At 41.4% G+C, this 16,804-nt stretch overlaps 1 protein-coding gene across 1 annotated transcript in view; it reads left to right on the top strand.

Moving 5' to 3' along the window:
• Positions 1 to 1,060: 1,060 nt before the first annotated feature.
• UNC80 (unc-80 subunit of NALCN channel complex) overlaps positions 1,061 to 16,804 on the top strand; it is a 2,761,828-nt gene continuing 2,746,084 nt past the window's right edge. The window contains exon 1 of the mRNA XM_078680564.1: positions 1,061 to 1,236. Coding sequence (XP_078536690.1) covers positions 1,142 to 1,236 — 95 coding nt within the window. The 5' untranslated portion in view covers positions 1,061 to 1,141. The remainder of the gene's footprint in view (positions 1,237 to 16,804) is intronic.

A 16,804-nucleotide genomic window follows, 5' to 3' on the forward strand; every position in this document is an offset into this window, starting at 1 on the left:
AAACACATCTACCAGGGAGGATGAGAGATATGATAAGCGGAGTGGAAAACAACAGTACAGAAGCAAGGTCATGTGACAGTAACCAATAAGAACCTAGTGGCAAGGATATGTACACAAGGAGTGAAAATGTTATTGACAATAGACAATATGCCTTGTGCACTCGAACTAGGTCTGGGAGAGAAATATGTATGGCAAAGCGTTTTGACAGTTTTGTACTAGAATGATTTTTCCCATTTTTGTATGAAAAGGGGAGATGTTGAGATTGTATTTCTTTTATTCTATTACTGCAGTGTTTTGAATATGTTTTCCATGTCTACTGTAGCGTGTGCACTCAGTTCCATCTTAGAACGTTCTAAGAGGGTATATATATATATATATATATGTGTGACTTCACACTTACTGTTGGCAGAGGCCGTTCCGATCTGCTGTGCGCTAGTACATTCCTGTTGGCTTCCGGTGAGCCGAGCCTTTGTATATTCTTATTAAAAATACATTTCACCTTCCTCCTGCGTCGGCCTGTCTTTCAACATGTATCTGTAAGCTCGACGATGTGTGACAAGACAACCTGACCTGTCACCAAGCAGCTCAGGCAGTAGGTTGGCGAGACCTAATAAAACCATTTAGAGGCCAGCTTCAACAGGAGGGTGCATTAAAATCCCAGTTAAACTATATTAACATTATTTGAAAACCATGCTGAGTAAAATGCAGATGTTAAATGTAAAATGGCGGCCTTGACGTACATTGCAGATTGTCAAATGTCCTGCTTGCCACGAGTAGTTGGACCGTATGCAAAGCTATATGAATTAAATATATATATATATATATATGACGGGGGCGGCGACTCTAACTCGAGGAAAGCCTTCGCCATCTACACATAACCGCGCCCACTTACCGGCCACGGCGTAGGAAAACGCCTCTTGTGATACGCTACATCTGACGTCCTGCGCGTGACCGTCGACGTTGGACCAATGCAAGCGTTGCGTTCCAACATGACAAGGGCGCGCAGACCAGTCTCATTAGACTGTCGGAAACGCGCACTGGAACGCATGCGCGCCCCGCATTAGCTAGCTGGCTCCGCTGTCCGCGGTGCTAAATGGGAGAGCAGCAGCTGCGTGAGCAGTCGGACCAGGGCTGAATCGAAATGGTGAAGCGAAAGAGCTCGGAGGGTCCAGAGCAGGAGCGCGGAGGTCGCGGTGTGCCGTTGCCAATCCAGATCTTCCTATGGAGGCAGACAAGGTAAAGAAAACCCTCACCGTCAAAAACGAAAAAGAGACGTCCTCACCTTTCCTTCCTTGAGGGATCCTTATAAAAGCCCCGTCACACGGGATCCCTAAATCAGCCCCTTTGTGAAGCCACCCAAAGACCTCAACCGAGACCACAATCCCCAACAACACTGCAGCAGCCTCCACCACTAGCTACCTCACAAGACACTGCAAGAGCATTTGCCGAAAATCAGTACTGTACCTCGTCACATCTACCGCCAGTAGGGACCCCTACCACATTCCCATAATAGAATCTCCGAAAACAGCCTGCCACTTATACAAAAGTCCTCCCACAGATTAACCCATTCACAGACCTTCAGCACTCCAGCCCTTTACCTAACTTTCACAACAGCCCCGCAAGATAGGTAATTACTACAGCCCTCAGGAACACCATTCAGATTAGCCCACACAAAAACGTAACCCCATCATAAGGCCAATCAGCACAGTTCCCAAGAGACACTCCTCCCAGACCCATAAAGAGACCTGCACTAGAGCATCCCATATGAGACTACCACACGACAGGCCCATAGGAGAAGCCGGCTAACAAATTCTCGGGATAGTCACTTCAGATCTTCACACTACACTCCTTATAGACATAGTCGTGCAGGAGCGAATTACAGCACCAATGACAGATGCCACCAAAGTACTAACTAGAGACACTGTTCCTAAAATAATCCACTGGAGAGACTCCCAACCACAGCCTTCACAAGAGACCCCAACAACATCCTGCATAAGAACCCCCCACTAGAGACCCCACGCCACTCCACATAATACACTTCCTATATCCCCCACAAGTTACCATACAAAGCACCTCATACAAATATGCACCCCGTAAAGCCTCATGATAGACTCCACCATAGCCAAAATAAAAATATAATTAAAATTCCCTAGAGCGCCCTAACAACCCCCAAGAAGCACCACGCCATCATAACCCCATGAGATTCCATTACAGAAGTCCCCAAATGAAAATTCTCCACCGCGACCCACAACAATAAACAGTTCATCAAAAACTTTGTGAAAGATCTCCAATTGCACTTCTTTAAAGATCTAACCTTGCCTCCTTGAGAGACCTCCAAAATCTCTGTTGCACAACCGTGACCCCTACAACCTACACTTTGATGAACTCCCCACCCTTTACGAGAGGTACTACTGCTGCAGTTGGTTCCATGGTTGACATCCACTATAACCCCTTGATAGACTCCTAGCCCACATAAGAAAACTCACTGCAGCCTCCACAAATCACACATGCCACAACCTCTATGAAAAGTCATACACCAAACCCTTCTACAGAACCCCAACATAATCACTACTAAAGACTCCCCTATAACTTCCAACACAAGTCTCTTGCACGAGAGAGGCCCTCCATAGCCTCCACCAGAGCACCGCCGCTCCTCAAAAGCCTTTTCACATCAGCTCCTCGCAAATGCATCCTCTGATAGGACTACCCCCACAACAACTCCCTACAATCCTACCTACAAATCTAAGGATCTACAGCCACCTACCGATCCAGCTCGTTCTCTTTAGTCCAACCAGCGACCAAAACCACCATCCCCAGCACAACACCATTCCAAAGCCCACCATCCCAATGTATCCAAACCACAAAATTCCAGGTATCATATCTACCCACTGTATTCTTCACCATAAACCCCAACTGTGCAAATTCAGGTCATTGTGTGGTAGAGACAATGTGTAGCACCTAATGCACCAATCCATCCCAGTCGTGCGTTTCCATGCCACTGCTGCCCAACCAGACCTTTTACATGAGGCTTATAAGGTGCAGTCAGTCCTGCCCCTCTGCTCCTACACCATTGACTTGTCCTATGCATCCACCCCACCACAGTCTTACCCACGCAGGAACCCTTCCCCAGCTCCGCAAAATAAAATATTTTCTAATAGCTGCATAAGATTATCCAGAAGAAAATCACAAACAACCAATGAGGAATTCTACCCACCCCAAGAAATACCCTCAGCTTTGAAGGCAGGCTTTGTGATCCCTAAGGTCAGCAGTACTGCCGTTTATTCAAACCTGGCAATACAAGGAACACCAAAATGTAGAGGTTCAAAGTTCCTCCTGTTTGCTTCTGGATCCTGTGCCCTTTAAAGGTTAGAAAGTAGAGAGTTAGAAGGGGCACAAAACAACTGCAACAAAAAGAACTCGGTAACCTGAAGGGCATGGACACCACAAGAGAGAAGTCAAGGCCCACACCTGATTGTATTTTATGTAAGTATACTTATCCCCAGACAAGATTCAATAGAGGTCCTTCAAGTCACATAAGCTCATTGGTGCCATACATCATCACCATCAGCAAAAGTAAAGCAGATATTCCAGAGGGATGACCTCCCGATCTGGCGCTAAGGCAGTTTAAGGCCACCCTGCAAACGTGACCTGGGCTGCTGGAAAGCTCCATACTCTTTCAGTAAGAGATCTGCTGACTAGCCAAGCAAAATGTTCCAAAGTCATGATCTTAGTTTTTTAACTATAGTCCGCAAAGAAATTGGTGCAAAAGTGCTGGACCAAAAGGTCCAGTAACTGCTGGAGGCTTGTAGGCATGGATGTTAATAGGGCATCTGTGCCATAGCACGACTACGTCATCTCTCAAAGAGAAACATGTGCTACCATTAGGATACAGTACTTTGACATGTGTTTTCTGTGAACCAGGGTCCACTCCTTCCTTGCACTCCTTTTACTTTCACTCAATTATTACTCAATATTTTCAAGTGCTGTTTGCAAATTTTATTTTCATTTCCAAACGTTTCTTTATAGCGAGTTTTTCATTCTTTATATTTCATTTCTCAATTCCTTAACATGTCATTTCACATGGTATTAGGTCCCAATGCATTTCAAGCGTAAAGCTCTTCCTCAGGGGATTTCTTTATCTGAAAACATTATATGTCATATTGAGTACTCAGTAAATCACAATGATATAAATGCATAGTTATAATACATCTGCTCGTATTCATGCCTTTTCCTGTTGTATGTTCCCGATGTGTGTGCCTCTTATAGCCCGTGATTCTTCTCTGCACGCTGTGCCACTTCAAAAAACATACTGGATGTTACACCTTATAACCCATTTCTACAGTAACGCGCATTTCGTACTGACCTTGAAAGGTTCGCTTTTACTTTCAAGCTGTAAAAAACGAAACGAATAGCTCGGTAAAACACTTATTCTCTATCAGTTACACATTTACTGATGTAAGATATTGAGGAACCCTGTCCTTACCTGGTGCGAATATCCGTCTCCTCTCCTCGCTACCTCGGCGTGTGTAGCTCTGTCCCTACGCGCTGTTTGCGGCTCTATGGCCTTCTCCCGCTCACGTGACCGCGTCGGTTGCTTGGTTTGTTTACCATTTGTTAAAGTGAACCACAATAGTTAAACAGTTACCCGAACGGTGCGCACATGTTCATACAGTAGGGTGTAATTCAAAGACATGTTATTCAACTATTATCGACATTTATACACAATTATCAACAATACATATTTAAATATCAAATCCAGTCCGTAAATCATTATTTCTAATTTTCTGAATTGTATGTGTCTTTACAAAAAGCAATTTAAATCCATCCGCTCGTTGAGTCCCTTAGGCTGTATAGTACACAAAAAATGTATCCAAAATACTTCTCTTCTTAGCAGGTGGTTATTATTGTTTCTCCCTGGAAGGGTTGCCACCATTTCTAAAATACAAAATTTCAATTGACTTGCATTATGGTGAGTTTGATTAAAGTGAACTGCCACCGTTGATTTCTGATTGTTGAGTCTAATGTTACTTTTGTGCTCAATGATACACGTTTTTATTTTTCTTTGAGTTTTACCCACATAGGATAGGCCACACAGGCACCGTAACATGTATATTACATCACTTGAATTACATGTGCCTGATACTTTCAATTTTATAGGCGTGCCTTTGGTTGGGTGATTTATGATGTTGCTTTTGATGATGGCTGAACAGTTACCACAATTATAACATGGTGATGTACCTTTGTATTTTATCTGTTCTTGCGTATTGGGTTGTTTGAGTAGTTCTTTCAAATTTCTTGTTCTCTCATACGCAAAAATTGGTGGTTTGGTAAATATTCCCTTGAAGTCTTCTTCCAGTGCCAATAATGGCCAATGCTTTCTGATTGTTCTCTTGATTTTGGCACTCCGTGTTGAGAATTTGGATACAAATACGCTTCTTTGTTCCTCTTGCTTGTTTGCGGGTATTAATAGATGTTGGCGCTGTAATTTATCTGCTCTCTCAGCTGCTGATTCCAGGATGGGTTCCGGATATCCTCTCTTCTTGAATTTTTGTAATGTTATACTTTTGTGTTTAGCATATAATTCATTGGTAGACGCTATGCGTTTTATTCTGAGTAATTGGGAAAATGGTAAGTGGTGTTTCAGCGGAGCCTGGTGAAAATTGTTGTAGTGTAGTAGATTGTTTCTGTCTGTGTTCTTTGTGAATACACTTGTTGTGATTTTTCCATCTTAATTAGTAAACTGCTTTACTCAATTTGAACTCTATAAACGAGAGGATTTAGTTCACATGTACTTTGAGTAAAAATGAACTATTATTTTTGGATGTGTTATTAACTAATAAAGATGGAAAAATCACAACAAGTGTATTCACAAAGAACACAGACAGAAACAATATACTACACTACAACAGTTTTCACCAGGCTCCGCTGAAACACCACTTACCATTTTCCCAATTACTCAGAATAAAACGCATAGCGTCTACCAATGAATTATATGCTAAACACAAAAGTATAACATTACAAAAATTCAAGAAGAGAGGATATCCGGAACCCATCCTGGAATCAGCAGCTGAGAGAGCAGATAAATTACAGCGCCAACATCTATTAATACCCGCAAACAAGCAAGAGGAACAAAAAAGCGTATTTGTATCCAAATTCTCAACACGGAGTGCCAAAATCAAGAGAACAATCAGAAAGCATTGTCCATTATTGGCACTGGAAGAAGACTTCAAGGGAATATTTACCAAACCACCAATTTCTGCGTATGAGAGAACAAGAAATTTGAAAGAACTACTCAAACAACCCAATACGCAAGAACAGATAAAATACAAAGGTACATCACCATGTTATAATTGTGGTAACTGTTCAGCCATCATCAAAAGCAACATCATAAATCACCCAACCAAAGGCACGCCTATAAAATTGAAAGTATCAGGCACATGTAATTCAAGTAATGTAATATACATGTTACGGTGCCTGTGTGGCCTATCCTATGTGGGTAAAACTCAAAGAAAAATAAAAACGCGTATCATTGAGCACAAAAGTAACATTAGACTCAACAATCAGAAATCAACGGTGGCAGTTCACTTTAATCAAGCTCACCACAATGCAAGTCAATTGAAATTTTGTATTTTAGAAATGGTGGCAACCCTTCCAGGGAGAGACAATAATAACCACCTGCTAAGAAGAGAAGTATTTTGGATCAATTTTTTGTGTACTATACAGCCTAAGGGACTCAACGAGCGGATGGATTTAAATTGCTTTTTGTAAAGACACATACAATTCAGAAAATTAGAAATAATGATTTACGGACTGGATTTGATATTTAAATATGTATTGTTGATAATTGTGTATAAATGTCGATAATAGTTGAATAACATGTCTTTGAATTACACTCTACTGTATGAACATGTGCGCACCGTTCAGGTAACTGTTTAACTATTGTGGTTCACTTTAACAAATGGTAAACAAACCACGCAACCGACGCGGTCACGTGAGCGGGAGAAGGCCATAGAGCCGCAAACAGCGCGTAGGGACAGAGCAACACACGCCGAGGTAGCGAGGAGAGGAGACGGATATTCGCACCGGGTAAGGACAGAGTTCCTCAATATCTTACATCAGTAAATGTGTAATTGATAGAGAATAAGTGTTTTACCGAGCTATTCGTTTAGTTTTTTACAGCTTGAAAGTAAAAGCGAACCTTTCAAGGTCAGTACGATATGCGCGTTACTGTAGAAATGGGTTATAAGGTGTAACATCCAGTATGTTTTTTGAAGTGGCACAGCGTGCAGAGAAGAATCACGGGCTATAAGAGGCACACACATCGGGAACATACAACAGGAACAGGCATGAATACGAGTAGATGTATTATAATTATGCATTTATATCATTGTGATTTACTGAGTACTCAATATGACATATAATGTTTTTAGATAAAGAAATCCCCTGAGGAAGAGCTTTACGCTTGAAATGCATTGGGACCTAATACAATGTGAAATGAAATGTTAAGAAATTGAGAAATGAAATATAAAGAATGAAAAACTCGCTATAAAGAAACGTTTGGAAATTAAAATAAAATTTGCAAACAGCACTTGAAAATATTGAGTAATAATTGAGTGAAAGTAAAAGGAGTGCAAGGAAGGAGTGGACCCTGGTTCACAGGAAACACATGTCAAAGTACTGTATCAATCAACCCTAAAAGCCCAGCAGGGTACCTACCTATGCACCAACGACATATATGAAAATCAAAACAAGCAAACAACAACAAATTAAACTAAGAGTGCGTTACCACACCCCAAATATTTCTAACATTAGGATACACATTGTTTAAATCCATTTTATTCCCATTTTTAGGCTGTTTTTACGACCAGAACGACACTTTTTTTGGTAAAAACAGTGCACACTGCCAATCACCTGTTTATGCAAGCTCCTCCTCCTTTTCCCCTCTTTTATTACAAAAAATATCCCTAACCACTCAACAGCTCTTTCTATGCCTTCATACGAACCGATTTTGTTATGGAGATTGGATTCCTTGTACGTATTTAAAAGTGTTTATGGACTCATTGGTCTGTATATGAAATCATTGCCCCATGCAGTTACATGAGCTACACAATAGGGAAGGTACTGGATTACTTCAAGTCACACATCAGAAAAAGAGCACACAAATTCAAGTGTAGGTTCAGGAGGGAAAGATCAATGTCAGCTTTTCGGGATCTTTACAAGATGAATTGACATACAACTATTTTGAACTGAACTCAATTATATGGTGGCTGTCCTGAAATTCTGCTTTGGTTCATACCCTCCTCGAGTAAAATGGGATACCCCTATGATAGAGAGTGGACTTGGGCCAGGAGAGTGCTATGGCCATGCCAAAATCAGTATTGAGTGTTTGAAGAAAGAGGAGCAGGTTGAGGTCTATGGCCCCAGTCATCTCTCTCTCTCTCTCTCGCGTGGCTAAAGTGTAATTTAGGTAGAAACATGCCCTTTACACTGGGGTCAATATTGAAACACATTTTATTTGAGAAGAAAGTTGAACGGTTATTATTTAGTGATCTGTAACATTTAAGAGTTATATACTTTGATATACTAAATCTTACAACATAGAACTAGAGGAGGAAGGAAAACGAAAGGAAGAACGTGGAGTTGAGGTCAGAGTATTGTGGAATGGGATAAGTAATAGGCGATGGGCTAAGCTGAAAGAAATCAAAATAAAGTGATTGTGCAACAAGAGCAAAATGGATCAAAGTAGAACTGCAAATGGAATATGTATGATATTGGGGAATGAAAGATTCTTATGGGAAAATGTGAGTAAAGAAGAATGAAAGTTGTTGGGATTAAGTTTTTCGGAACGTATTCAAAATATTTGGAGGGGTTAGCGAAACGGTGGTAATTGAGTTGAATGTGGCCAGGGAAATAGGATGGTGATCACTAGCAAGATAATGACTTCAAAGATAGAGAGCTACTCTGATCAGAGGATGAGAAGCTCGAGGGCATGAAGGGTAATTGAGATCACAGTCAAATAATGGAGACAACGGTGAATCAAATGACTGGATTTAAACAGTAATATATTTTACCATGACCATGCAGCTAGATGAAATATAAGATCCGGCCATTGGCTCCATATAGAACAAGATACCACAAAGGGAAAAGTCCTTGGCATACCGAATGGTTGCCAGATCTATTGAAGCAGTCAGATGATATGAGGCTCTTTGAACAGGTGCAGTTTGACCTCTTTGGGTGTGACCCTCCTCCTACTCAGTGAAAAGTTTACTTGTGAGTTGTAAACACTCTATTTACGTAGTTAGCTACAGTGATTGTCTTAAAATGACAGGTTTATGATGTTGAGCGTTTTGCGTGTTTCTAAATGTAATAAGGTCACTATATCAATATAAAAACAATCAAAATCTATTTGTGGATATCCTCATGAACTGGCCATTTTAAGGATAGCCCTCATAGCTAACTACACAAATTATAAGGTGGGGACAGAACCATCATACTAACATGAATTCAAGCTGATATTTCAACCTCTGTAATATGCTTGATAATAGGAACACATGACTGCTGACTCTTCACAATATAACAGTTCTCTTCCAGATACTTTCTGATTTGATGTGTTTTTTTTACAATGTTGAGGTTGTATTTGGAAACAATTAAAATGTATTTGTCAATAACACCAAAATGCTGTAAGTATAAGGACAATCCTTGTTGTTAACAACGCAAGTACAGTGCTAAAGGCTTTCATTCCTTAAGAAGTAGAACAATGTGTGATCCATGAAGGCTAGGAAAAAGAAGGTTGAATACCTGAAGGCACATCTATATGGTGGTGGTTTTGCTACAATATTCCAAAGATACAGTTTACTCTTGTTTGAGCAGAGAATCAAACCACACCCGGGCTCCTGTGATAGAAGTGGTCTACAGAGAGGCTAGTGAAATATGGATCTTCTTAGAGAAGACATATAACTGGTCTATGTGTTTTCTTAGGGGCTGAACATTTAATATTATTTGTAGACAGTTAAGTGTAGGACATTAGTTAGTGCACAAGAGATTAACCTCTTTGGATATAAATTGCAAGCTGGATGGGGATCCTGGAATATAATGGAGGAGTAACATATGCTCATAGATACAGCAGAAGAGCAAGAGGAGGACTTAAAAAGTTGAAGGAATAAAGGGCCCGATTCACAGAACTAACTTAAGACAAAATCCTAAACTTACTACCATATTAGTATTCACAGAAGGCACTCCTAACTTTAGGACTCCTCAATGCCTTCTGTGAATACTGAAAGTCTTAAAATTAGGATGTTTCTCAGTTTAGTAGTAGTAAAGTTAGGAGTCCAACTTTAGGACTCCTAAACTGAGAAAAATCCTAATTTTAAGACTTTCAGAATTCACAGAATGCATTTAGGAGTCCTAAAGTTAGGAGTCCTAACTTTACTACTACTAAATTGAGAAAAATCCTAATTTTAAGACTTTTGGTATTCACAGAAGGCATTTAGGAGTCCTAAAGTTAGGAGTCCTTACTTTACTACTACTAAACTGAGAATAATCCTAACTTTAAGACTTTCAGTATTCACAGAAAGCATTTAGGAGTCCTAAAGTTAGGAGTCCTAACTTTACTACTCCCAAACTGAGAAAAATCCTAACTTTAAGACTTTCGGTATTCACAGAAGGCATTTAGGAGTCCTAAAGTTAGGACTCCTAACTTCTGTGAATACCGAAATGAGTAAGTGTCTTCTGTGAATACCAAAATGAGTACGTGCCTTCTGTGAATACGAAAATGGTAGCAAGTTTAGGATTTTGTCTTAAGTTAGTTCTGTGAATCGGGCCCAATATCTCGAGCATGGACTGCAGTAGAGCTAGATTTATCCTTTTGAAAAATATGTGTACAGATCAGAATGAATAAATAAAACATACATTGAGTAGACTGTCTAAAAATGATAGACCTGAGCTACATTGACATCGTAAGATGGAAAAGGAGTTGAGTCCCACATTGGCGTGAGATTTGGTGGAGTTGTAGAATATGAAGCACATGTGCAATAGAAGCACCAAATGGTGGGCGTGTGGAAGAGTGGCAACACTAAATCATGGCTGCAATATGAGGGGTACTGAGTAGATTGGAACAACGTTATGAGCATTTGGCACAACAGCTCAATTTAATGTGCATACTAGTGGGAGACAACACAATGGGCGTATGGTAGAGTAGGCCAATGTTCCAGACATGCAATTTAATACCAATATAATTGACATGTAGAAGAGTATCACAACATTATAGATATAGCCAAAGAGGCACAAGTTTGATTGGTATCGAGTACAGTGACACAGTATAACTGTCATGTGGTAGAAGGCATAGTATAATGAATGTGGCACAGGGTGGTGAACAAGAGACACAGTGTCCTGTGAGCCATACTTTGGCTGTAGTTGCACGATATTATGAGCATAGGTTAGAATGACATGATAGAATGGAGATGAAAAAGACTACCATACTATGCTAGACAAAGAGTGTCGTGGCACAATTTGGTGGGCATGGGATAAAGCAGCATAATGTATTGTGCATTGTGTAGAATTGGATGTCAAGGTGATACACATTATCCTAAGTGACCAAGTGTAATGGACATATGGAGTGTAGCACAACATGGTGGCCCAGTGTTGTATATTAGTAGAGTTCAACAGGAGGATTCACCGAAGCCAGATATTTGGGATATCTGAATTAGATCAAGCTCTCCTGGACCAAAAGTATGTGTCCATAAGATGCAGAATCACAGTATGATGGGCTTTGAGTAAAATAGCACAATATGATCAACATGGGGAACAGTTCTACAGTATGTTATGCATGGTGTATCCCTTCAAACTATGCCTAACGTGATTTAAAAGCACTAGATAGTGGTTTGATGTTAATTTGTTTAGTATGACGGACATGGTGTAGAGTGGCATAATATGATTAACATGGTCTAAAGTGGTACAATTCAATAGGCAAAGTGTACAGTAACAATACAATTGATATTGTCAAGAATGGAAGAGTATGATGGGTGTGGTGTAGAATGCCATAATACAATGGATATATATGGTTTAGAATGGCACATTACAATGGAGATAGTGTAGATTGGCATAATACGATGAATATGGTCTGGGAGGCACTGCGCTAGTCATGGTGTAGATTAGGACAATGCCCATGGTATTTTTCAGAATGGTTATATATGATGGACCTGGTGAATAGATTGATATAGCTTGAATAAAGTGACACAGTGTAATCGACTGAGAGCAGAGTGTCACAATATAGTGGCTCAAGTGGCCAATATGACTCTAAAGGGGTAGAGTGGAACAGTATTAGAAACAAAGCAGATCAGTTGAATATATTGGGCACGAGAAGAGCAGCGGGATGTGCTGGAAATGGCAGAATGGCACAATCAACTGGACATGTGTTAGACTGACACAATGTGATGAACATGGGGAAGAGAACCACGGTATGATGAGCCTGGGAAAGAGTCACCCTAATGGATGAATAGGGTGTCAAAGCAGTAAGGTTGAACTTGTGGATTAAAGGGAAGTGCAAGGCGGTGTCATATGGCCAGTGGTGCAGAAGTATGAGATGCCTGGGATTAGAAACATGGCCAGTGAAGGGAACCTGATGGTAGAGTTTAGAAGGAAAAGGTAGCTACGGAATATAAGAGGCAAACGACTGGTAAGAATCTTCCTGGCCACAGAGAATGAATATTAACTTAATTATTTTGAAGGAATGAAATATTTTTGGGAAGGGGGAAATTAAATCAAGATGTGGACTTTTGGGGGGGGACACGGTGAGGACAGAAAGATCAGTCCTTCTATCGGAGTACTTAACAGCCAGGTATTTATGGGGGGGCAGGTGGGGAGGGGGGTGAGAGCATGCTGTGAAGGTGCTATGCATAAGGATCATATATTCAATACCTCTGGAGTCAATGAGCTCCCATCTCTGTGTGCTCTTCTGCGAAGGAAACCTCTCTCAGTCTCAACAGTGCCATTGAACCAGAGCTGTAAAACATTTATAGTCAAAATGCGTTCACCCTCTATTACAATCCTGCACTGATTCAGGTACAACTCGTGCCGGCCACCTGTTAGCAAGATTTCAAGAGACTGTATTCACCAGTTCCAGATTTAAAAAAATGATTTTCCTTTACCTAGTCTGTGCAACCTGATTTCATTAATGAGCTGTTTGTCCTGATATGTTTTTTCAGTACGATTTTCCCAACCAGCTGTGGCTTTTAAGTGTTCTGTTTACAGCCTATTGCGATCTATGGTGGTAGATTGAATGTTTCATGAGAGCGGGTCATTCCAGATAGAGCCAGAAGCTGTGCCTCGAGGGTTTAAGATAGAAGACGTGCCTTCGCCATTTCACTGTTCTTTGCATGCTTTGTATTGTTTCTCGGAGTCAGAAATCAATGAATGAATACATATAACGTCTTCCTTTACTAAATGGCTTTCTACGATGCAAGGATTGTGGGGAAATAAGCAGTGCTGCGGCTCGATTGAAAATCCCGAGATAAATCGGAATTTTCATTTATATTTTGTTTGGCTGTTGAGAAAAGGCAGCCATCCAGGCTGTGTCTGCTACTGCGAAACTATTCTGTTTTCTAGAAGCTTTTAAAGATTTGTGTCTAATAGCAACAATGACTGACCGGGCTATGCTAGTGTGAACGTGTTGTAAATACCTGCTGCAGGGAAATGTACCGAGGGTGCTCATGTTTTTATCATTAGCTCAACAGGTACTGATGATTCCTTTCAGTGTGGAAAGCTCGCTTCACCCGGTGCGTTTTAAACAGTGTTTTTTTTACAATTTGCCTTTCATAGAAGTGCTCTGGAGGGGAGCTGGGTGAGCAGGCGTTTTCTATGGTAATATGTATCCCCATTTTTCTGCATTCAATATAGGGGGATACAGGAAGGAGGAGTTTGCTGATGTAGGACGTGTTCTTAAGTCATTTCTCTTCACCTCTCGTCTTTTCTCCCATTTTTTTAAAAATCGTTTGTGAAAATTCTCACTCCCCCTCTCTGTCGCGTTACACCCACTTTCCTAACATAGCCTTCGTCTGATTTTTGCTTTTCACTCCTCTCTCCATCTCTGTATCTGTGCTGTCTGTGTTTCCGCCATTGTTGTGCTGCATTTGGCTGTAGGATTGTAACATTCTGAGGGGATGGGAAATGAATGGTTCCCTACGCACAGACAGTATTTACTGTTCTGCGGAGCATGGAACACGTCATGCAGCAGGTAACATAATTACTGTTTGTGTGAAATGAAAAGCTGGAGGGGAGCTGAGAAAGGAAGGGGGATCGCGTGTGCAATCGGTGTTCTCTCGCAGGGAAAGACATCTAAGAAAGAGGCAGATAAGTAAAAGTGGTGAAGGGGCTCGAGGGTGAAAAGATGGAGCTAAAAGCAGGAAGAGAGGCGAATGTTGAAACTGACGGAAAAGGCCGTGGATGGTGTTTATTAGGAAAAGCTGAGTTCTACTCCAAGTAGTTGAGACAAAGACAATTGGTAGCCCCCAGGGCTCAACAGAAAGTAATGAGGCACATGTAGCATTGCCCCCTCATAGGGCTCTCCTCATCCCAGTCGTATCTTAGTGAGGGTAATGATTGAGAGGCAAAGGACGGACACATGCAAGCAGAAGGAGGACGATAGAACTAATGGGTATAGGAGGAAGATATTGGAGTTTGCCAGGGACAAAGGCACGGTCAAGGTAAGGGCCGGGTAGCTTTTGTTGACATGGAAGACAGAGTGATAGTAAAGACGAAGGGAATGTGCTAAAGGGAAGAAGATAGAGATAAGAAAGGAGAGAAGAGGTTAACACACAGATGCGATTAGTAAGGGACACGGGAGTGAAGGGCGATAAGGGAAAAAGGAGCGAAAGCTGAAAAGGAAATGAGAGCAAAGAGATAAGGATCAGGGTAGGGTGACATAAAGAGAAGGGGGCAAATGGTAAGGGAAATATCTCTTTAAAATCGACTGAAAAACTAGAGTGTACTAAAAAACTTCAAACATCAACTTTGGCAACTTAGCAATAACTCTGCATTCTTGGGAGTTCACAGACTTCTTCTAATTACTTGTTACAGGATGATTGCCTCCAGGAGGGATACAGTATTGTAGAGTTAATCGAACTAGTGATCTATTTAAAACGTGTGCACTCAACTGAAAAGGTGACTCCAATTGCCAGTTTTTATGTTCTCTGAAACACGATGAGTAAATAGGTTGTTTCACTGCAAAATAGAGTGCTAGTTTTAAACATGGCACATACATATTCTATTATATGTTAATCAATCAATCTATCTTATTTCTGTGTTTATATCTCTATCTATTTGCCAATCTTTCTGTCTATTTCTCGATCTATCTGCCTGATGTCATCTCTGTACGTCTGTGACCTAGCAACTACAGCAATTGGCGTGTGGTTTGAGATGTTAGCAGTTGATTACCTCCTGTTTAAGGTAAATTCCTGAAAAAATACAAAGTGATAGTTTTCAAGTCATTATCATCCAGCACACCTTCACCGCCACCAATTGGATGTTCTGACCTGTAGAAGGATGAATCGGGGAAGAGACATGTAGAAGCTGTATGGAGACGGCACCTCACAGTAGCTATAGAGGAGGATGATACCGATTATTCAGTCTTTATCTTCAAATTGCCTTGCTGAATAATTGACCGACACATCGTAGATTGGTGGGGATGGGATAGGGATTTTGCACAGGGGGCCTGATTCACAAAGCTAATCTTACACTTTGTGTAAGTTTACTTTTTTAGGTATTTACAAAACATGAGTCAATAGTAAGCTTATTACTGCGGAGAATCCGCAGTCAGGACGGAGAACTCCACACATAAAAAGATAGGTCAGACTCCCAGTCTGAGGGGAAGAGGGTAAGAAACCCCACCAGACACCAGAAAAAAATCGTCAGAAAAAAGAGTAGGGTTTGGGGTGGCTTGCCCTGGCATCGGGCTGAACCACCGCCCAAGAATGGGGCAAACAGTCTTTCTGCCCCCTGGGATTTGATTGTGGCCCAGAACCGGCCTTTGGCATGGGTGAGCTGGGCCCAGGCCCGGGACTCCAATATTCCAAGGGGTGCTGCAGGGAGCTGCCTGACCTAATGTCATGCAGCTTGTCCAACTCACTTGGTCTCAAATGGGCCCCACCCACAGTATACACTAAATCAGCTCAGGGTCACTCCGATTAAGGGCAATCCCTGTGTTTACCACAAACCTGTCCAAGATGTGGGGGGCGGGAGGCGCAATGCAGAAACCTAGTAGACACTAGGGATATACTTTTTTGATTTAGGAAAAAAATATACCCTGGTGTTAAGTCTGTCCCTTATCCTTGATGCCCAACAGTCTTTTTAGCACTCCCCTGGGGTGCAGAACATCCCCATGACCATGGGAACGAAATTTGGATTCTTTTGTGTGTAGTTTTGTCATATGGACTGGTCGAATGGAGTTAAATACAAATTTCCTCTTACTTGCCGTACTACATTTTTGCACTGTTCAGACTATTTCTCTTCATAAAAATGGTGCCCCACTTGTGTGGCTTGTCCTTGGCCATGACAAGACTCGCATGGTCCCTAGTTTGATCCGTTCCTGGCGCGTGCACTATGCCAGGCAAACAAATAGGGTAGCGTTTTTATCGGGAGAACTGTGGGAAATCCGAGTGCAAGTAATTGCATCGATATGCATAGATCCCGGAACTTCCCCTCACAGAAATGTGATGACAATGTGTGATTTTAAGCAAAGTCCAAAGTTTGCAGGGCATTGTGGGGAATAAAAGATTGTGGGAGCCGCACCAGCACACCATGCTGGACATCC

Source organism: Lissotriton helveticus, chromosome 3_1 (assembly GCF_964261635.1).
Source record: "Lissotriton helveticus chromosome 3_1, aLisHel1.1, whole genome shotgun sequence".
NCBI lineage: Eukaryota > Metazoa > Chordata > Amphibia > Caudata > Salamandridae > Lissotriton > Lissotriton helveticus.